We start from the raw sequence: 23,219 nt of genomic DNA, 5'->3' as shown, positions 1-23,219 counted from the left end.
TTTGTCACAACAACTTGATATTATTAGAGTGGAGGAACCTTAGTGTAATTAACTATTGCCTTCGAAAAAAATAAAGAGTTATTTTACTTTTGATATATATATTGATAAATATCGTTAACTTTTTTTTAGTTTACCCTAATATATATTGGTAACTATTGCCTATCAAATATTGATGAATAACCTTCTTTCTATCCAAAAAAAAAATAAAAATCTAAGTTACAAAGGAAAGGTTAAGACAAGCCAACAGAATCCTACAACTAGAAGGGGGTTTGGAGGGAAGGAGGGAGGGGTGCCTTTGTTTTGGCACAATTTGCAAACTATGAGAGTCGATCCCTTGACCTCATGGGGCATGCTGACAGGCCATCGATCAAACGGTTGTTTGCACATAATTAAAGATATACCCCTTCCCTATTGTAGCAGCTACGGACTCTTTAGTAGCATAACATTTAAATTAGAATTATTGTTTCAAAAGAATTCTAAGGGCAAGAAATCACTGCAAGGCTGCGTGGCCCCTGCACCAACACGAGGGCCAATGATAGAACCTTCAAAGGCATGAACATCAACGTGAAAAGGATTTTTTTTTTTTAATTTCACAGGGGCAGGGCAATAATTTTGTGCGCTCCTGTATCTAGGCACAGATTCCATGCAACATGACAAAGATCTTTTTCCCTTATCCTAAATGTGATTTTGGAGGTTAAGATATATTTTTAGGGAAAAAATAACGTTGCCAAGTCGCATAGCCCTTGCGCTAGACAAATGAGTGCGTGAATTCACTACCCCACCCCACCCCAACAACAACAACCATAACCTTATCCCAATTAAATGGGGTCGGCTACATGATCCGGTAGAGGCTATGATAGTAATAGAAATAAGAGAAATACAAAAAGGGTAAAAGGAAGTAAAAAAAAAAAAAAGAAAATAAGAAAGAAGTCAAAGCAATAGTCAAAGCAACATCCCAGGAACATCCCTTACAAGGGGCTACACAGGTCCTTCTCCTTCAAACAACTCTATCCGAAAATGATTTTATTCCCTAGCGAGCATTCCCGCCCGAACCTGGACTAGGCCCGACAAACGAATTGAAGAGGATATAGACAACTCAGAACAGGCCGAACAAGACTATGTAGAAATCAAAGCAATAGTCAAAGCAGCATCTCAGAAATACCCCCTACAAGGGATCGGTTACACAAGTTCTTCTCTTTCAAATAACTCTATCCGTGGTCGTATTAGGATCGAGCCCTACCACATGCATATTCTTTCTTACCACTTCTCGAATAGTCATTTTAGGACTGCCCCTTACATTTTTTTGCTCCATCAAACTAAATCTGGTCACTCTTCCTCACTAATATAGTGGTGCATCCATGGGTCTCCTTTTGACATGACCATACCTCTTTAAACGGCTCTCACGTAGCTTATCCTAGATTAGTGCAACTCTCAATTTGGCTCTAATACAATCATTCTTTACTCTATCATTCATGGTCTTATCCCATCCCACTTTATATAAAAAATCCCATCAATGTATATACCCTTAGACGTGTTCTCATTGGCCTTGCACTTGCGTGGATTGCAAGAGGCAACTTGCCTTTTTTGTTTTTGGGATTGGTTGGATATGCTAGCACCCTATGCGTCTCTCTTTCTCTTTTTCCTTTAAAAAGTAAAAAAATCATTTCAAAAGGAACGAGAGAAAAAAAAACATAAGATGCTAACATATGATATACCGCTAGGCGCTAGCATACCCATCCCCCTCCTTGTTTTTTATGGAACAGACAGCATAAATGGGGCATTGATGAGGTGACACTTTCCTTCCCATCTATTTTCCGTCCTTCACAAGTTACAAGTTATGAAGGACGGAAAATAGATGGGCAGGAAAGTGTCACCTCATCAATGCGCCATCTATTTTCCCAACCTTAACTCGGGAAAATAGAAGTCCCATTTTCAAACTTCAAATAAACCCATCCAGTTCACCATCCAGTTCACCAGATGCGATGCCGCTCGTCAAGCAGAGATCAATAGAACGGTAGACAGCAACAACAATTATTTCGAATTCCCTCTCAAAACGTATAGGAGTCTTCCAAATCTCTCTCTCGCAATCTCAAAGAGACTCGAAAACTATCGAAAACGAAGCATACTCTTTTTGAGGTATTTATATTTTGTGCAATGATATGGCATACATTCTTTGTGTAGGTTCTTGAATTGGGAAACTTGTTCTGAACCTTTACTCTTAACAGTTCCAGCTCGAATTCCTCAACTCTCACCTTCCTCAGGATGCAAACCGGTTCCGCACTCCTGGTTTTTGGATTTTTGTTTCTCTGATTTCTTTGTTTCTTTGATTTGTAGGGTTTTCTACTGGAATAGAGATGTCGTTCGATCTTGTTTTAAAGCCGTCATGCGGCGGCTGTGGGTCGAACACTGATCTTTACGGGAGTAATTGTAAGCATATGACTCTCTGCTTGTCCTGCGGAAAAACCATGGCGGAGAACCATGGAAAATGTTACGAGTGTGGCGTTGCACTCACACGATTAATTCGGGTATGTTGTCGTTGTTTCACCCCCCCTTTTTTTAGTTGGCTTAATTTTCTTTACTTGCCATTGTTTTTTGTTCTCATTTTGGTGTAATCGTGTTTATATTTGAGAACTGTTGAATTAATTTGCACTGTTTTGGGCCTCATACCTGTTATTTCCAATGCGGTTTTCCTATTTTGTTATATTTTTTTGACAGTAAACATAAATTTCTACTCCCCTTACCTCTGTCTTCCCTGGTTCTCCTTTGATGTAATATTCCTCGTTTCCAACTTTGGTTTAGTTAAGAAAGAAAAAATGTTATATATTTCTTTGTCCATTCCAAGTTGCTGAAGTGAGTTATTAATTGGCTCATTTGATTTGGCCATTGTTGCCGTCAGGCTACTTTCTCTGTTACATGGTTGAGGTATTTTCAATTATACCATTCATGCTTCTCATTTTTCCCTGGGTTTAAAAACAAATGCCCAAAGTCAAAGTAGGTTTGAAGTAACTGTGTATCTTCTTTTTCTGATTTGGTTAGTCAATGGATACTTCAGCTATACAAATTGAAAAAGGAATAATTCTTCAGAAGAAATCCAAAGAGCAAAAGACAGCAGAGAAGGAAGAAGCAATCTGCAGTGGCAGACTCCTCCCCAATTTCTGGTCCCCCTCCCCCAAGGGGACAAAAAAAAAAATCCAGGTTCAGTTCAAAATGGCTGCACAGAAAGGCAATTTCATAAACCTCCACATTCCACATGATTGTGCTGAAAGAAAGAGCCAAATAGGAGCTGGCTTGTGACTTGTGTGGTGGGAATTGATGACTGCTTCCCCTCCCTATACATCTATTTGCTCAGACATAGTGACCATAGGGATAGATCAGGGTCAATATCACAGTACAAGGGGCCTCTTCCAATGCCAAAATGCTGGATGTTCCATGAGCTCCTCTTGGCCTTTGTATTACTTAAGAGAAGCACAACTAGACTGTTACTGCCATAAATGGTACTGATTTATCATTTATGATTTTCATCTGGTAGAATTTCTCTCTTCCCTCTCACTCAGCCTTCTAATGTAGTACTGGTTTGAATTTCAAATCAGTAGCCAAGACAAGATCTTTTCTCAGGGGATAAGGTTCAGATTAGGGTAATTAATATAACAATAAAATAGGTGGTTGGATGGGGCTGTGGGTGAGGTCGAGTGTAGTAGATAACTAAAAATTAGGAGGAAGGTCTGCTGAAAGTTTCAGTCAAATCAGGTGGGTAAAACAATAGATAATGGGTAATCCTAGTGTCAATAAGAGTAGGGTTAATAGGGTAATTTCGGGTACTGTAACTAGGGTTAGGAAAGGGAATCAAGTTACTGATCTCAGATGTTAATTAACCTAACATCAGTAGCTTGTTTAGGTCATGAAAACTGAATCGGTTATGGGTGATGGAAGTAGGTCTAAACAGTGCTTTAATGGAGGTAGGGGCAGAATAGGGAAAACAGAATTATATTCAAATCCAGCCGTCAGAACAGGACCAAATTTGAATCGAGTCCTAGGTTATGGTTGTGAACATGTGGTAGAAATTTCAGAAAGATCGAATGGCTGGTTTGCTTAATTTAGAAAAAACCTTGTATATGAGTAACTAGAAATTAGGATTCTAGTTGCAGAAACTTAAGAATAAAGCTTACTTGTAATGGCTGTGATATGAAATTAGGGTTTCCAAACCAGCAAATCAGCAATAGAACTTGAGCAATAACAGTAGAGGATCCACCTGGGCTTCACACAGCAAGACGTCGATTAGATCAAACTCCAATCCCTTCTTCCTTGATCAAACACAAGGAGCTTCTCAGTGGAGAAGAGCAGTTGCAGCAGCAAGCAAGCTTCAGAGTTTTAAATCGTGTGTAAGGTAATGAACCCCCCCACACATATAGCTTTATTTATAAAGTTAAAAACTCAGACTTTGAGTTGGACTAGGACAACGCCTAGCCGACTCAACTTACAAAACCGACTCAACTTACAAAACACTACCACCTACTTAACATACGTGTAAGTGATGTAGACCCTTGCAACTAAATATTGCTAATTAGAAAACTTAAAATCAAGTCACTTAAATTGACCCAACAATGAACCAGAATTTGACCATGGCTCAATTAACAAAACAAAGACTTAAAAATAAACTAAGTATGGAAAACAATAAAGCAAAACAAAACAAAACATGTTAGGCCATAGATTGGCCTCTCTTGTTGGCTTTCTGAATGTAGGTCTTCAGATCTGCATCATCTTCCCCACTTAAACACTCGAAAAACACACAGACACACACACATGTGACATGTTTGTGTTTTTATATGTAATTCGTAAATTTAGGTCTGTTAAATCATTTTAATTAATTCCTCCAATCCTTCCCTCTTTATACATCAGCTATTTCACCATTTCCGAATTTTTGTTTCAGCTCAAATTGTGTTTTTTTCCCCTTCTTTCTCTGCAGGAGTATAATGTCCGAGGCAGTTCTGCCAGCGATAGAAATTACTTCATTGGTAGATTTGTGTCAGGGGTTCCCAATTTTTCTAAGAAGAAAAATGCTGATAATAAATGGTCTCTCCAAAAAGAAGGGCTTCAAGGGCGCCAAGTTACAGATGCTTTGCGGGTAAATATATTTGCATAAGTTGGTAATAGATGGGAGGAAAAGGATAATGTTGAGCAGACTTTTAGACAAAACAAACATTTATGGTTATGCTGGTATTACTCATACAACAACAATAATAACTCAGCCTTTTCCCAACTAAATGGGGTCGGATTGTGCTGGCATTATCCATGGGAGGTTGAAATTTTCATCGTTCGTGTCCGAAAATATGTAGTAGACGATGCAAAAATTGACAACTTTGCAGTTCCATGGAACTTTTTCTGTATCCTTTAGCTCATCAAGTACACAAAGTTATCTTTTGATACATGGGAGGGTGCAACTACCATCTCTTTTGGAGTTTTATATTTGTCGATTATACTCTCATGTGGGGCCAGCCACTATTCGGTATAGCTTGCCGGATTTGATTGTGCTTGGCTTACCTTAGTTTCCTACTCTACTCTATGCCTACTGGCATAAAGAAGTCATGATGGCTCATGTATACTGTCTGATATTCAATGTATCTATTTCCTTTATCCCTCTATGATTTCAACATTATTTATGCATCACACAGGAGAAGTACAAGAATAAGCCTTGGCTTTTGGAGGATGAGACTGGCCAATTTCAGTATCATGGTCAGCTTGAGGGTGCACAATCTGCAAGTTATTATCTGCTCATGATGCAAGGGAAGGAGTTCGTTGCTATTCCTGCTGGTTCCTGGTATGCATAACCAACATCCTGCTATCTCCAAGTTATGATTGGGTGAACAATAGAATGTTATTATTTTCCGAGTGTCTTTTTTTTTGGGAATGACTGGGTTTCCCATGCAGATTGAATTTATGCTTATGTCTTTTACTATGGCATTATATTATCGAATTCTAGCACATAATTTCTGATTTAATGCTTCAAATTTAATTTTGATGTGATAATCCTCAACTAAAGTGGTAATGACTATTTGATATTTGATCCGTAGGTACAACTTTAACAAAGTTGCTCAATATAAACAACTTACCTTGGAAGAAGCTGAAGAGAAGATGAAAAATAGGAGGAAAACTGCAGATGGATACCAAAGATGGATGATGAAAGCAGCAAATAATGGACCTGCTGCCTTTGGTGAAGTGGAAAAAATTGATGACAAGGAAGCTGGTGGGGCTACTGGACGGGGACGTAGGAAAGCATCTGGTGATGATGATGAAGGAAATGTCTCGGATAGGGGAGAAGAGGATGGAGATGAAGAGGAGGCAAGGAAAAATAGACTTGGACTTGGCAAAAAAGGTGGTGATGATGACGAAGAAGGTCCTAGGGGAGGTGATCTTGATTTGGATGATGATGATATTGAGAAGGGTAAGATTTTTTTTTGTGTGGTCTTGAATACTGCTTATTAAATGAGGTTATCCAATTTTCTTAAATTCAAAAAAAGAAAAGAAAGGTTATGCCTATTGTCTTAGATTCATGAAATGAGCGTCCCACTGCACAAGGCTCTCGCTACTGCAGGGTCTGGGAGGGGCAAATTGATGCAGCCTTACCCTACTTCACGGAGAGGTTGTTTCCATGTTTCGAACCCACAACTTGATGGTTGCAATAGCGCAACTTAACCGTTGTGCCAAGAAAAGAAACTTTATACCCATTCTCTTAGATTCATGAAGGGGGGGGGGGGAATAAAAAAGAAGAGGATTAGGCAGGATCATGTTCTGCCCTATAATGGTAAGTTTGTGCAAGCTTCTTCTCTAAATGCATTTTTATGTACTGAAATCCTGTTGGTTTATTATCATTCTCCACTATTTGGTCTCAACTCAACTAAGTCTTATCCTAACTAAATGGGATTGTCTACATGGATTTTGTTCCACCATTCAAACCAATTGAAAGCCATGGGTCTTTTCACCATTTCTCCCAAATTCAATTAATGCCTATTCCCTTGCTTTTTTAGCTCCTCTAATCTGAATCATATCACTCTTTACCGTTGCATATGGAGGTCTTCATGGCACATGTCCATGCTACTTCAAACTACTTTCTCTCAACTTATCATGCAATGGAGGTCCTTCTAAATTACGTCTTATATTCTTATCTTATTTTGTATCTAGTTTTATCCTTCATCCATATCAACATCCTCATATCAGCTATGCTAATTTGTTTCAATGTTGTTTCTTCATTGCTGAAACACCTCTTAGTGTGTGGGAAAATGTGGCAAAAGAATGGTTTCTAGTTGTGAAATTGTCTGTTGCTCTTGTATCTACTATCATTGATCTCTAATTATCTCATAAACCTTGGAAATAATGATAGGCACTCTTGACTGATGTGAGGAGACAATTAGCAGCCTTCTTAATAAAGTTTTTATTGGGAACTGAAAAAGTATCTATCATTGATGTGTTTAAAATCATCTACAGCTCAATATCATAAGTAAGCTGTACAAAAAAAAAGAAGTGTACATACCTGGCCATCCACTTCCACAAGTCCAGCAAAGACCACCAATCAACTCCACAATCCTAAGCTTGAGACCTTCAAAATCTTTTCAAACGGATACCCACGTTGCTAGGTTCTCTTAACATCATGGTAGGACCAGGAGATACTTGTTTTGTCAAGAAACTCCCCGGTTTCTTTCTTGTCACAAAACACAGCAATTGCAAAGGGAGCAGGAAGCAACAAAAAATATCAGCTTTTGGAGAAGCTGAATAAGAGGCCAATAAGAGAAGATATGTGCATAATGAAATAAGTTGAAGACATTATACATGTTCATGCTTGCTTTAAGTTCTTGCATTTGGTATAGCATGTCAAAGAAAGTTCTCGTGGTAGTTAATGAACTTGATAAATGTTTGTTCAACTTTATGATGAAACTACTGCATACACCTGCTAATCTCAGGTTCCTTTTTGATGGATGGTCTATAATCCAGAGTGATTACCTTATATGTTCATGTGGCTAAAGGGGGTGTGGAGGTTTTTTATCAGCAGATTCAGGCACCTGCTAAGAAGGACGTTTCCTTTTGTAGATGTATGTGTGTGTGTAAATATTGATATACAAAAGGGTGCAGGAAGATGTTAGAAATCATGATGTTATTAATCTGTTGACTTCTACGTCATCTTCAAGCTCATCTTTCGTAGATTTCTTTTGTTATGCGAGGGTTGTATGGTCAGTGTGTATCAGAAAATTGCAATGTAGGATAGTCTCCCCAGGGAAATGGAAAGGAGAGATAAGGATCTATCTGAAATTTCTCTCCCTTCCCATGTTATGAATTGACTAAACTACCCCTAATTGAGATTAACATATTCAGGAGAAGTGAGATTAACATAGGTGTAGTAAACATTATTGTTGTCTGTCTGTTTATCTTCCTGTGTCTTATTTGGATATATTTGCTTTCAACATTTTTTTTTTTGATGCATAGTGAGTCAGCAGTTATTGTTGTTCTCGCACAGTGGATGAGGACTGGTAAAGAAGCTAGTCCAAAATAGTACGGTTAGATTAGAATCTTGGAACATTGGATTTTTAATGGGTAAGATTCTTGAAATGATAGATGTCATGAGGAGAAGAAGGATTAATATAGCCTGTATTCAAGAGACTAGATGGAAGGGTAAATGATGCAGGGCATCCACCAGCCCAAGACCAAGTTTCAGTCCAAGCTCAAGAGCAGTCCAGACTGGCCTTCACAGACCAAACCGTGGACTTCTTGGGGCAGTCAAGTTTGGCCCCAAAAGACTAGAATTTTGGTCTCGTGTCTTTTTAAATTTATAGGCAGCATTTAGTGTTTGTAGTTAGTTGTTTTTTAGTTAGGTGTCTTGTCATATTCCTAGGTAGATCTATTATTTTCCTTGTTTGTAGTTCCAAAGTTTTGGAACAAGTTTCTATTTTTCTTGGGGTTAGTTTCTAAGTGTTGGAATCCCACTCAGCTTTGGAATTCCAACAGTCCATTTAATGTTAAGTGCATGTGTCCAAGAGGTAATTTCACCTCTTCCTCCCTTATAAATACTAAAATCGTGGTCGCTATAAGACATTCCAGAATTTTCGAAAAAAGAAAAAAAAAAAAAAATCTCTTGTGAGAATGGTTGTGAGTTTATCAAGTGTTCTTGGGTGGGACTCCTATGGCAGGACAACTAGTGTGACTCTAGTTTGTCAATTTATCTTATTATTATCAACTATTGGACATCATCTTCCCTTACTATCTTCAACAGCCGACTCCATTACGACAGGTCAACAAGAATTTTCATCCACCACTTATTTCACCAACTCTATGCTTCCCTCTCAGCCAGCAACCATTCTTTTCCTAAACCCCCAAAGCTGTAGCCTTCTTCTAGCCTTATTCTCTACCAGATTTCGATCTTGGCAGGCAGCCTTTTAGGTCTGCACCAGTAAAAAGCTAAGGAGTTGGACGACTTTAAACTTTGGTAGACAGGTGATAAAAGCAATAGAAGTTGAGTGGGCGTAGTAGTGGATAAAGATTTAAAGAATGATGTGGTGGATGTTAGAAGATTTAGAGATAGGATAATATCCATCAAGCTTGTGTTGGAGAAAAAGGTTGTCAATATAATTAGTGCTTACACACCTCAAGTAGGATTGGATGAAAGTAGTAAGTTGCAATTTTGGGAGCACATGGATGGATTAGTGGCTTAGTACAAGGTTTTAGTCAAGGAGAAAAGATTATACAAGGAGTGATCTGAATGAACATGTTGGGAGAGACTGTAGAGGCTATGAAGGTGCAAATGGAGGTTATGGTCTTTGAGAGAGGAATGGGGAGGAGATCTCAGTTTTAGATTTTTCTGTGGCTTATGATTTATCCATTGTAAACATTTGATTTGAAAAGAGAGGAGCATGTAGTTACCTACAAAAGTGAGCATCATAGTAGCCAAATGTATTTCTTCCCAACTAGGACTGTAAAGTTAAACCAGTGGAGAACCTAACCACTCAAAATAGATTAGTGGTCATGGATATTTGCCTTACTTCACCGAATCGTAAAAAAGGGGAGCTTATTAGCCCTAGGATAAGGTGGTAGAGCTTAAGAGGAGATACCTTGATTCATTTACTGGAAAAGTGATCAAACAAGGAAAGTGGGACTTTGTGGGAGACAATAATACGACATGGAACGAGATGATGACCTATATTAAGAAGGTTGCTAAAGATTTCCTAGGGAAATCGAAAGGAAAACATCATTCCACCAGAGAGACTTGGTGGTGGGATGATGGGGTTCAAGCAACCGTTAAGACTAAGAAAGCTAATTTTAACATAAAGATGTGGCAAAGGACTAAGGATGTAGAGGACCAAAATAAGTATAATTCTACTAGAAATGAAGCTAAGAAGATTGTGGGGAAAGCAAGGGCCAAGAAATATGAAAATCTATATAACAATCTAAACAAAAAGGAAGGAGAAAAAACTATCTATAAGATAGCTAAAATGAGGGAAAGGAAGAGTAGAGATTGGGACCATGTTAGATGTATTAAAAGTGAAGATGGCAGAGTGCTAATAAGGGATGGGGACATTAAGGAGAGATGGAAAGAGTATTTGTACAGCCTACTAAATGAAGACATTTCGAGTAATAGTGGCTCAGAAGACTACATTACTCACCAAAACGCCACAAGGCATTGATATATACGAAAAATTAGGGTGTTTGAAGTCAAAGAAGTTTTAAGAAAGATGAAAGTAGGAAGGGTACCGGGCCCAAATGGGTTACCATTAGAAGTGTGGAAGAGCTTAGGAATATGTTGTTTATCTTGGTTAACCAAACTGTTTAACATGATAAAACGTGGTAGGATAAGAGCAACATCTGAATAACCTTTGCCATAGGATCGGATACTGCTGGCAGCAGTGTGTCTTCCATGTTTATCCATTCTCTGATACCACTTAATGTAGTCCTAGATTGGTAGGAGATCAACTAGGAGCCAGTAAACCAGGATCTGATATGAACGGGTAGTCCGAATAGGACAAAATATGATTTTTGATCAAAATTAGGGTTAGGGTTTGAGGTGTTGGTTATGTTAGGCAGGTGTAGGGGAGTCTATCAGTGAAGGTCTTGAGATGTTTTGATGAGCGATAGTGTGCTAATTTGATTTAACAGCAATTCGGGTTTTGGAAAAGAGTAATTTAATGGATTCTAGGGTTTAGGATGGAGGGATGGGTCTAGGACTTGGATCGAGTGTTAGAGAGGGTGTGAGGGAGGTTCAGTCCAAATATGAAAAGATTCTGATGGTGGAATAGTGCTGTGCAGGTTTTAGAGTTTATCAGGTTTGATTTGAGATGGAGGGTATTAGGGTTTTAATGGTGGGAATGGGCAGCAGTGTGGATCGAGTATTCCTTATGGGCAGGGGGTGTTATGGGTGAAGTTTGGTGAGGTTTTAATGGCTGGTTACGTCTGTGGGTGACTTAGGGTTATGGGAAATTGAAAAACAAAAGGGGGAAAACTTAGGGTTGGGGCTGTAGAGGATTAGAAGAAGAAGGGAGGGGATGAGGATCACTTCTAACTTACTATTGTTGCAGAAACTCTCTGGCAGCAGCTTGTTGGAAGTTGAAACTTGAATAAAAATTGGATCTTGGACAGAAACTTGAAAGTAAAACTTGAAAGGAACCACTCGGGTTTCACACCGCAGAGTGTTGATTGAATCAAGCACCAATCCGACCAACGAACCACCCGGGCTTCACACCGCAAGGTGTCGATTGGATCATACACCAATCCCACCAGCTTTGATCACACACAAAGCAGATCTTTAATACAAGAAAGGTTGCAGCAGCTTGCAAGAGCAGATTTCATAAAACAGTGAGGTTAAGAGGAGCTCCACGGTTGTTCTTTATTTATATTGGCCAAAGGCCTAAATTCCTTTGCAGCCGAGGAATAGAAAATCTCAGGCTGAGTCTAAATACAAAACATTCCCTCTCTAAATTCGTGTGGAGGTGTGGACCCTAAAATATAACTTAAGTTAAAAAGATTCTATCCTAAAAGAATATTTTAAAATCATTTAAATTGGACCAGTGGTTCAACTGATTCAATTTAAAACACTAAAACATGAAAATAAACTAAGTACATGGCTAATCCCGTATGCAACTTATCTACCCCTACATTAGGTCCATAAAAGTGACCTATTACATTGAAAACCCATGGAACCAAAGGCCCAACATGTTTATAACCCAACCTTAGACTTATTTCTAAGGAAAGAAGTCCAGTTTGGTGATAAACCTGCATCATAGGTACAAGAAAAATGCTAGATGAATGGAGGAGAAGCATTGTGGTTCCGATTTACAAAAATAAAGGTGATATTCAAAGCTGCAATAATTATGGAGGCATTAAACTTATGAGTCATGCCATGAAATTATGGGTGTGTTATTGAAACCCACCTGAGATGAGAAAACTACTATTTCAGAGAACCAATTTGGTTTCATGCCAAGTAGATCCACGATAGAAGCTAGTTACTTAGGAGTAAGATTTGGAGTTTGCAAGAAGGATCTCCATATGGTCTTTATTGACCTAGAAAAAGCGTATGACAGAGTCCCTAGAGAGTTAATCTGGCATGTACTAGAGAAGAGAAGTGTTTCAGGTAAATATGTGGACATAATTAAAGATATGTATGATGTCGTGGTGACTACCGTAATAACCGTCAGGGGTCAAGTTAGTGAATTCCTAATTACAACTGGGTTACATCGAGATTCTACTTTAAGCCCTTGTTTTTTTGCGCTTATCATGGATGATTTAACTAGGGACATTCAAGAGGAGATTACTTGGTGTACGCTTTTTGTTAATAATATTGTTTTGGTGGATGATACAAAAGGAAGGATTAATGCTAAGTTGGAAGTAGGGAGATTAATCTTGGAATCAAAAGGTTTTAAGATAAGTAGAACGAAGACGGAGTATATGGTGTGTAATTTTAGTTACACTAGTACGGATAATAAGATGGTGAAAATTGATGAGAGGGAGATTCCTTAAAGTGAGTGATTATTTTAGGTATCTGGATTCAATCATAAATAAAGAAGGTGATATAGAGGATGATGTTTTATAGAGAATTAAAATAGGATGGATGAAGTGGAGAGCTGCATCCGGAGTATTGTGCGATCAATGTTTCCTTTAAAGCTCAAAGGAAAATTTTATAGGACAGTCATATGACCGGCTATGATGTATGGTACAGAATGTTGGGTAGTTAAGAAACGTCGTACAAATAAACTAAGTGTAATGGAGAACTGGAGATGAGGATGTTGAGATGGTTGTGTGGCAAAACTAGGAAGGATTAAGTAAAGAATGACCATATTAGAGCTGATTTAGGAGTAGTTCTGATACATGATAAGCTTCAAGAAAGTCATTTGAGGTGGCATGCCCATGTTCAATGAAGGCCTTGGGATGCTCCAGTACGGAGGAGTGATTGAAGGAACTAAAAGAGCTAGGGGCAGGCCTAAAATGACCCTAGGAGAAGTGGTGAGGAAAGACATGCATAACTTAGGTCTTGTACTAATTATGACCTCGAATAGAACTGACTGGGCAAGGATCCATGTAGCCTAACCCATTTAGTTGGTAAGGCTGAGTTGTTGTTGTAGTGGTTCAGCGGTTAGTACTTAGTACATGATGGATTCTGAACCCAGGTGAACGTACCTTGATTTGACCTTTTTGGCAGGCTGACATCTTCAATGCTACCATGGGAAATTGCAGTTTTTGGCTTTTTGCTAAATTGTCTGTTTGAAGGCTTCACGTTACTAGCTTTTGCCACCTCAATGACTGCTTACAAAATATGAGCCTTTTTATAATGGATTTAATGCTGTACTGCCTTTTAAAACCTGCTATTTAGGTTATTGTAAATTATATGAAGACTTGTGCGTGAATCATGGACTTGTAATTCTATGGAGAAAAGATTGCTTTGATATGAATTTGCAGGTTATTGATAGCTTACTTCTTGTTTTGCTGCTCACCTTTCCAGGTGATGATTGGGAGCATGAAGAAATATTCACTGATGATGATGAGGCTGTGGGTAATGATCCTGAGGAAAGGGAAGATTTGGCTCCTGAAGTTCCTGCTCCTCCAGAAATCAAACAGGTAACTTTTGGTTGAACTCTTTCCCCCTCTAATTGGTAGAAGGGAAGAACTTCTTAGAAAGGGAAAGAATTCAAACAGTATACAAGGAAGAAACATAAATAAGTAAAAAAAGCCATGTGTTGAAATGGATAATCTACCCTGCCATACGTGACTTGGATGCTCAATATGTATTCTGTCCTATTGTTTCCTGATCTTGATTCCCTGGAAAAAATGAAAAGAAGAGAATAGATATAAATTTTTTTTTGTCTATTTTTTGGGGAACAGATAAAGAATGCTTGTAGTAAAACAAGAGGACTGAGCCCAGGGAAGCCTCAACCCAAGATATTTTTTTCTTTCCCTGGATGATATTTTCAGAGTAAATGCTCATTATGAGATCTGCCTAGTTAATCTTCCTTCTGTAAAAAAGGGCGTACGCAGTGCACGAGGCTCCCGCCACTGCGGGGTCTAGGGAGGGTCATAATGTATGCAACCTTAACCCCGCTTCGCCGAGAGGTTGTTTCCCGACTCGAACCCACGACCACTTGGTTGCAATGGAGCAAACTTAACTGTTGCGCTGAGGTCCACCCTCTTGGTAATCTTACTTCTGTAATCAATCAAAATGGTGGATAAAATGTCATTGGTCCTCAAATCTCCTGGTATTCTTGTGTTTTGGAGATTATTAGTATCCCAATTCCGATAGATATGTAAAATACTATGCTGCTTGGTGGTTTCCAGGAGAGCTACTGCCCCCAAGGACCTCCCTCCTGTCTTTCAACTAAGTTAGTCAAAGAATCTTAACGACAGGGCCTCATTCAGTACAGTTCACCCCTCCTTTGTTTATAATGAGGGTACTGTAGTGAGACAGTTCCTTTGTATTGGGTTTTTTGAATGATTGTTCCAAAATTGCTGTTAAGATGTAGTGATCTCATATCTATCTAGCTGGCTTTTCACAGAAGGATTTACTGACATTGGTGAGTGGAAATTTATGCAAAAGATTATTTCCTTGACACATGCTTGCAGGATGAAGAGGATGAGGATGAAGAGGATGAAGAGGAGGGAGGCCTTAGTAAATCTGGGAAGGAGTTACAAAAGCTGCTTGGACGATCCAATGGGCTAAATGATTCAGATGGTGAAGATGACGACGATGATGATGATGTAAGTTCAAATGATGTTTGTTTAGACTGCCTATGATATAATACTAGAAACATTCATAGATGCTTTCTGAGCATAATGTGAGAGCTGCATGGATGCTTCCATGAAGTATATGAAAATGGCATTGTGGTGGGAATCTGGAAGACCTTCTGTTAATTGTTTTCATCCTCAACTATGTGATGAGTTATTGTGCTTCGTCCTTTTGCTTAGGGAGCCTTACAATTAATCCTTTTTCCCCAATCTCTAAAAATGCATGTTCACTGCCACGATTCTCAATGGTAATCCTTGTTTTTCGTTGCACAGATGGAAGATGAGATCGGCCTTTCCCCTGTACTGGCTCCAAAACAGAAAGATGCACCGAAAGAGGAACCGGCTGATATCAGCCCCTCAAAAACAGGGCCATTAGGATCTGCACGAGGAACCCCTTCTGCATCAAAGTCAACCAAGACAAAAAGGAAATCAGGTGGGGATGATGCAAAGGTTTCTAATGGAGCACCTGCAAAGAAAGGGAGATTTGATAATGTAAGTTGCTTCCTTTTGGATGACTAAACTCGATATTTTCAGGGATGAACTTATGCAGTGCTTGCCATTTTTTTAGTGCCTGTTGTTATATTCTTATTTTGGCTCAGGAGTCAAAACCCTCTGTGAAGGATGAGCCATTGTCCACTCCCAAGAGTAGTGCACCTCCAAAAGGTTCAGCTTCATCTGCCAAAGCTGGACCAACACCACCGACTGGCCCTGTTACTGAGGATGAAATCAGGGCTGCATTACTGCAAATGGCACCAGTTACTACACAGGATCTTGTTGCGAAGTTTAAAGCAAGACTAAAATCGAAGGAGGTACGCCATTACCTTTCTGTCTTCATGTTCTTCTCTACATGATACAATTCCTGCAGAGGCAATTCAACAATGCTATTGTTTTAACAGTCTTTGCCCAATTTAAAAATTTTATTTTGTTGGAAATATGTTTTTATCTGTAGTATTTGATTCGCATCTTACAAATACAATTTTTTACTACATCAAACTCCTTGTGTCCGGTATCTACAGTAATTTTTGTTTTGGAATTTTGATTGCAATTCAATTGGCAGTGTTTTGTCCTTGTGAAGATGAAATAAACGCTTGGTGATGGGTCTCTTTAAGTCTTTCCCTCTAGAGTGGCCTACTTCTTTATCCTTACTTTCAACTTAGAGATTAGTTTTCCACAGTCTGTTTCTTAAAGCTTGTCATCAAATTTTGTATCTAAAATATAACGGTGATTTTTGACAACCTCCTGTTCTGTATCAGTTTGTTATCAGCCTTCCAGGGCATTATGTTGATGTGCTTCTAAGGAACTGTGATTCCATCTTTTAGTTCTCTACCGACTGTGACACCTTGTCATTTTCTTCTTCAATGTCAGACTGATAAAGATTAAACTACTTTTCTTTTGAGATGCCAATTAGACAAAAAAAAACTAACTTTAAAAAAGATGGATCTACACATGAAGCATACTATAAATGGTATGGTATTTAATGGGAAGTTGAATATTCTCTAACGGTGGGATGTTTTGTAAGGATTGACGTTGAAGAGCTAAAAGCCTCTAAAATCTTTAAGTGAATGCCTGTGGATGGGCCCACATTCTAGCTCAATATTCTCTAACGGTGGGATGTTTTGTAAGGATTGACGTTGATGAGCTAAAAGCCTCTAAAATTTTTAGGTGCATGCCTGTGTAATGGGCCCACATTCTAGCTCAATCCTGCTGAAGACCAAGCTAACAATGAAGCTCAGGTCCATATTTTTGGTTGTGAGCAAGGCCCTTTGCTTCTTTCTTCGTTTGTGTAAGTGTGAAGTCCGACACTTTGATAGAACAAAGGATTCTGAAGAATGGAATGATTTTGAATATCGATTCATTAGTAAAAAGCCTTCTCCCACTCTTGGATTGTCGAAACAAGAGCTTTATGTAAGAGTGGAAGCCTCAAAAAGAGAGCTGGGAATTTTCTGATAGGCAAACTTCCGGGCCGGGAAGGAGTGAAGAAAACTACAGGGTGGTCTATGATCAGGGCTTCCGTTTTCTTGTTTGTTGGCTTCGCCGTATCTTGCTTGCGGGATTAAGCTTAGTTAGTTCTTTTTAATTTTAAGTTGTTTAATTGGCTTTGAATTCCCTCACCTTGCATAAGAAGGTTTCCTTTTATTATTATGCTTCTTATTTGTGTTGGAAACAGCCTCTCTGCGAAAGCAGGGTTAAGGCTGCGTACATTATGACCCTCCCCAGACCCCGCAGTGGCGGGAGCCTCGTACACTGGGTACGCCCTTTTAGCAATAGGATTTTACTTTCCTGTTCAGATTAGGATTATGCTTTAGTTTTTATAAATAGCTTGTAAAGAGCCAAGGCTCGTAGCCGATTCAATTGAATAAAGTTTTGAAGTTCTCTTCAATAGCAAGCTGTGTGATTCAGTAGAGGGTGGGAGTTCCTTGGTGGACAGTGAGATTCTAATTCTTGTTGATGGTGGGAAGCCATTTATCTATCCTTCTTATTGTCTATTTTATTCCCTTCAACCAAGTATTGTTTTGATTGCTGTGGTTCCAGCTTTCTGGAGACTGTTTAAAGCTAAGTTTGGTGTGGAAGATCATATTTTTAAGTTGCTTTCTTAGTGCTATAATATTGAGGATTGAATACCCAGCAAAACCTTCCCCTATTAAACCTGTTGTATGCTCTGTTTTTTTGAGTAGTTTTTTTTTTTTACTGAAAACGGGATTTGCTGTATTGGAGAATCTGTCCATCAGATTTCTCCCATACTTAGGGCCATTTATGGACCACCCGAGTAATTGCTGATCAAAGCTTCTGATCTGACTATATTAAAAATCTCTTGTTTCTGTCCTATTATATATTTCAGACCTGGTTCTTGTCTAATTAGAGGGCGGGCTTTGGTGCAACGGTAAGGTTGTTCCATTGTGGCCAAGTGTCATGGGTTTGAGCCTGGAAACAGCCTTTCTGCAAAAGCAGGGGTAAGGCTGTGTACATTATGACCCTCCCTAGACCCCGCATTGGGGGGGAGCCTCATGCACTGGGTAGGCCCTTTTTTGGTTCTTGTCAAATTACTTTGAATCCAGCCCTTAGTTTGAAATCATATTTTGTGTATTGATTGATCCAGACAAGAGTGACATTCGACCTGAATTCCATACTGATCTGATTCCTTGATTTTGAATTAGAAAGGGGAAGTGTTTCCTGTGAGGGAACATGGCCCCTCTGTGCATGTGGAAGCATCAAGCGGGGTGATCATTTTGCATTTCATAGGAGGGGTGGAGTGGGTGGTCATTTTGACTCCCATGTATCTGGGTGCAGTTGCCACGCTCCCCCACAGAAACCATTTTTGCAATTAGAAATCTCTTATATGCTGGATTTTCAGTTTCAGATTTGATTAATCTTTAATTATTCTTAATCCGACCATTAGATCTCTGCTATCTTCTGTAGATCTTCAATCCTATGTATTTGTGAGTGATTGTTAGAGTTTGACCTTCATCTGAGAAGGTTGACTTTTTTGTTTGGTTTTGCTTGGGATCCTTTAAGAGGGGTGTGTAACCTGAACCTAGGGTTCATCCTACCTACCCCCTATGATTTCTTCTGTTTAATCATCTTGGAAATCACCAATAACTGAAGTGTTGGCAAGCTTGGAATGAGTGTAATTCCTTACCAAAGAAATGTTGATATTATCAATATGTTTCCTTTAAGATCCTCATAAAAAGAATACAAGAACTATAAATGTAACTCATAATTCACACCATGGTTGTTGGTTCAAGGGGAATTTTTTTTACAAGTTTGTATATGCCATTTTTCTTGCACTAGAGAAACAGAGAGATTAAAGGGGAAAAGAACCTTGACAAAGGAAAATGTCATTCTTTGGATGTTTGATGTTCAGGTAACCTTATTTAATATGGAGAATGTTTTCCTCCACCGGCTGGAATGTTCACCGCACCATCCTAGGGTTCACAAACCCTTATAGGGTTTTAGTATGTTTCCCAAAACACCTTCTTGATACCCCCTGCGTGCATCTGAACCTGCCATGGTGAATGGGAATAGGTGAATGGATTCCCATTCACGTGGCTGAAGGGAAATTCGGTCTTAATATGAAAACACTTGTTGTCTTCACGTCTTGTCCTAGCTATTTTTGTTTTCCTAAAACATTTTTAAACTGGTGGGTTATGAGCTTAATGCCATGTCTTGTTCATTGAGGATGTAGCTGACCTGTATTTTTATTCCCCCCTCCTCTCTCCCCCCCCCCCCCCCCCCAAAAAAAAAAAAAGGGGAAAAGAAATACACACACAGAAAAAGGGGGGGGGGGAGATCTATTGGGGAATATGTGCCTTCGGTTTAACTTATGTGGGTACATTGTTGCAGGACAAGACGGCCTTTGCGGATATCCTGAGGCGAATTTCTAAGATACAGAAGACAAATGGATCCAGCTACGTTGTTTTGAGAGAGAGATGATAATTAGGCCATATACATGGGCTTTAATGATGGCATTAGCCTGCTTGCTTTTGCTTTGGTTTGCATATGATACCACCTTTTGTGGAGAGAAACCAGCTCAGGTGTTGCATATGTTTTCTCCTAGGCAAGATGTGGAACCCTGGTGTGTGTAAAATGAGGGTTCTTGTTTTTTCTAGGTCCTCCAGACTGCACACCAGGTAGTCCGCAAGCTATACTGTATGCTTGTGGATCATTAGCTTGGGATTCTCCAGTTTGTTGTCTTATGTTTCTTTGGGTCCTTTGTATAACATGCTTTGTTGTGTAACAGAGAACACCAGTCTCCTTGTCCGAGGAACGGTATAGCTTACTGCTTCATGCTGTCAAAATACTAACCTTTTTTGAGCATTATGTACCGAAAATTGGCCAGAAAAAAAAATCTAGATCAGTCATTGCCATTTTTTTCCCTTCTTGTTGAGCCATAAATCACAGGATCATGAACTTGGTACCAAGGTGATGGACAGCTGCAACTCTGTTTGATTATTGGTGCAACTCATAGTTGGCAAAGGACATGTCCATGGCTCAAGCTCAGAATGTTTAGGAAAGTTGCCTAATCTTTGTGTGTGTGTGTGTATAGGCATGTGGTCTCTTTCTCCTTTTGGGGGTGGGGGGAAAGGCATAGGTTGGTGCCCGTGAGGAAGTTCTTAGAATTTCATAAAAGATCACATGCCACCCTTGAGCACCCTGCAGGTGACGTGCCTTCTGGCTGCTTCTTCCCTTAACGGGCAGAAACAAATGAGGGTATGTTTGTTTGGTTGGCAAGTAATGTTGAGTTTCTCTCTCTATTTTCAAAATTTAATCATTTTTTTTCTCTTTCCAACCAAACATATGCTGAAGTTATATCAGTAAGTACATTGACCTACTATTCATATTTATAAATAAGGGTGCATCTTGTTATAATAAAAGTGGTGAATTGAGAAATTGTTACTTTCTTTTGATTGCCCTTGGGAAACTAAATTATCTATTGTTTTAGTTCCCGAAGTTCTTTAGGTCACAGATAAAGTGTTTCAAAATGATTTGAAATTGACTTATCATTATGTCATTCTTATGAATTGTGATTGTTTTGCACAGTTGTCAAAACACATGTAAAATATTAGGATTTCCGATTCAATTTGTTTTCAGGATCGGAACCGTTTGGAATCGGATAAAAGATACCTTAATCTTAGTTTTTGAAAAGGAATGAACTGAGCCATGCATGTATCCATAAAGTGACTTGATAATCCCCCATCCCCATGTATGGACACATGCTGTGTTTTCCATTGACATGATGACCAGTGGATTGTTGAGTACACGCTGTACAGCAAAGCCAGAGAGAGAGAGAGAGAGAGAGAGCTCATAAATATATAAATATAGGAAAAAAGATGTCTGGGAGTGTAGCCTACGCAAGCACTTCCATTAGTCTATCTCTCTCCCCCATGTGAAAAGATATTTCTGCTCTCTTATCTTAAGGAGGAGAGAGATAGACACATGGGAGTGTTGGTGTAGGCTACACTCCCTACGCCAGCACTCCCTTACGCCAGCACTCTCGGACAGAAATTGGTTCTCATAAATATATTATAATCAAGGGAAGGCGTTTGGGCAAGGATAAGGTGGTCATTGTATGTCTCACCGTATCTAGGCAGCATGGTCCTGTCGGACAATAAATGATCCAAATTGATGAAGCTGAAGGGGCAGGACCATGATCCAAATTGGTGAAACTGAAGGTTTTACTTACATTTGAAGTAATGGATGGGTAGGTCAGATTATAGATGGATCCAAGATTCCAAGTCCCAACAGACGCACAAACCATATAGTTCAATTAAACTTGTCACAATCTTAATATGTTCACTGTAACTAATTGCTGAACTCTACTAAAGCCCTAAAAGCCAAAATTAAAGAGAGAGAGAGAGAGAGAGGCGGGTCCCTTGCTACCTTGCATGGATGGCAGAAGACCAAGATTAGATGTTGTCCTCTGCTCAGTTGGAGGAAGGTTCTTGGAAACAACTCTTTGCATGCCCCACTTCAATACATAATAATAACTTCTAGTCTTCTACACAGTGACCTCTTGGCTACTTCTACAGCACCATTTAGAATATCTAATAAATCAATTTGGATTTACCCATCTACCCATTTCAATTTAATTTTGTAGTATACTTCTCTGTCTTTGGCTCCAACTGGTTGGATTGGCTAATGAGGGGCACTGTGGAACAGTGTAGAAAATCCTTTTTCCAGTGTTTAATTGGAATGAAAAGTAGTAGAACCTTTAACCTCACCTTCCAGAAAAGAATAACAATTTTCTCGTTTCATTTTGCTTAAGTTAAAAAAAAAATTATAGATCCCAGCTTCTGTGGGAGAACTTTTCAATTAGCATGGGGAAGGATATTTTCTATAGAAGGTGGGGGAGACTGGGAGTGAATGATGACACATGGGTCTAATCATATCACTAGTTGTGAAAGTGAAGGTAAATTTAATTTAAATTATAAGGAAAAAGTTCTCTCTTCGGGAGTGGGGTCTACGTCAGCACTCCCATAAGTCTATCTCTCTCCTTCCCATGTGAAATGACACCTCTACCCCCTTATTTTAAGGAAGAGAGAGATAAACACATGGGAGTGCTGGTGTAGGCCACACTCCCATACAGAAAACTGCTTCCCTAAATTATACGTACTTTTCTTTTCCACATTTTCCATGCAGAGAAACATCTTTTGCAAAGTGAACATATTTCTACCTGACAATTTTTCCCCCTCTTAAAATTACCTCACTCTTTATAATTCATACAAGCTAGGATGTTCATTCTATTCCTTCAAACAATTCCGATTCAATGATCGGGCTCCATCATGGTCGATCCAAATGGTCACAATTGAATCTTATCCGAATTGGCCGATTTGATCGATCTGATTCCGATTTTTAAATCACGAAAGATCATTTCAAGAAAATTTACAATTTTTTTAGGGAGAAAGTTCTTTGTCTGGGAGTGTGGCCTATGCCAGCACTCGCATGAGTCTATCTCTCTCTTCTCCATTTGAAAAGACACCTCTATCCCCTTGTTTTGAGGAGAAAAGAGATAGACACATGGGAGTGCTGTCATATTATAAAAAAATTTACAATATAGGATGTAAGAAATGCATTACTAAGGCAAAGAAATATAATTTATTTACAGTGTCTTGATTGTACCAAAAAACATGATGACCTTGGATTGCTTTCCAAGCAAATGTAGTCATCCAAAGCATTGGAGAGCTGACAGGATTTAATTAACAAAAAAATTAGTATCATTCTGTACAAGGTTATGAAGATCAAGCAACAAAGGCAAAAGGATCCATGGCCAATGGTCCTGTGTTGGTCTTGGGACAAGGTGGGTGATTTGTTTGTTGGAAACTCACATTTCTTTCACTTTGACATGATCTCTGATTCCAAGTCATGGTAGGCGGTTAAAATCTTGCAACTCTCAAAAATAAGCGACCCTGTACCAGAAGACAAAAAGTCTAGGTGGATATGTCTAGCCTTGGTTGATACGTTCCTGCACAAATTAA

At 39.1% G+C, this 23,219-nt stretch overlaps 1 protein-coding gene across 2 annotated transcripts; it reads left to right on the top strand.

Annotated features, from left to right (window-relative positions):
• The first annotated feature begins 2,300 nt into the window (after window positions 1-2,300).
• On the top strand, window positions 2,301-19,952 carry LOC122642555 (transcription initiation factor IIF subunit alpha-like). 2 transcript variants are annotated; one of them, XM_043836065.1, is made up of 9 exons: window positions 2,301-2,525; window positions 4,964-5,122; window positions 5,670-5,815; window positions 6,069-6,439; window positions 13,970-14,085; window positions 15,085-15,219; window positions 15,520-15,738; window positions 15,840-16,055; window positions 19,588-19,952. In XM_043836065.1, exons 1-9 carry the CDS (start codon window positions 2,355-2,357, stop codon window positions 19,675-19,677), a joined length of 1,623 nt encoding a protein of 540 aa, XP_043692000.1. In that variant the 5' UTR covers window positions 2,301-2,354; the 3' UTR covers window positions 19,678-19,952. The 2 variants fall into 2 exon arrangements, with proteins under 2 accessions (XP_043692000.1, XP_043692001.1); XM_043836066.1 differs by having other exon boundaries at window positions 2,303-2,525; window positions 15,846-16,055.
• Window positions 19,953-23,219: the final 3,267 nt, after the last annotated feature.

The sequence above is a fragment of the Telopea speciosissima genome, chromosome 10 (genome assembly GCF_018873765.1).
Source record: "Telopea speciosissima isolate NSW1024214 ecotype Mountain lineage chromosome 10, Tspe_v1, whole genome shotgun sequence".
Taxonomy (NCBI): Eukaryota; Viridiplantae; Streptophyta; class Magnoliopsida; order Proteales; family Proteaceae; genus Telopea; species Telopea speciosissima.
This window is presented reverse-complemented; position numbering and strand designations above follow the sequence as displayed.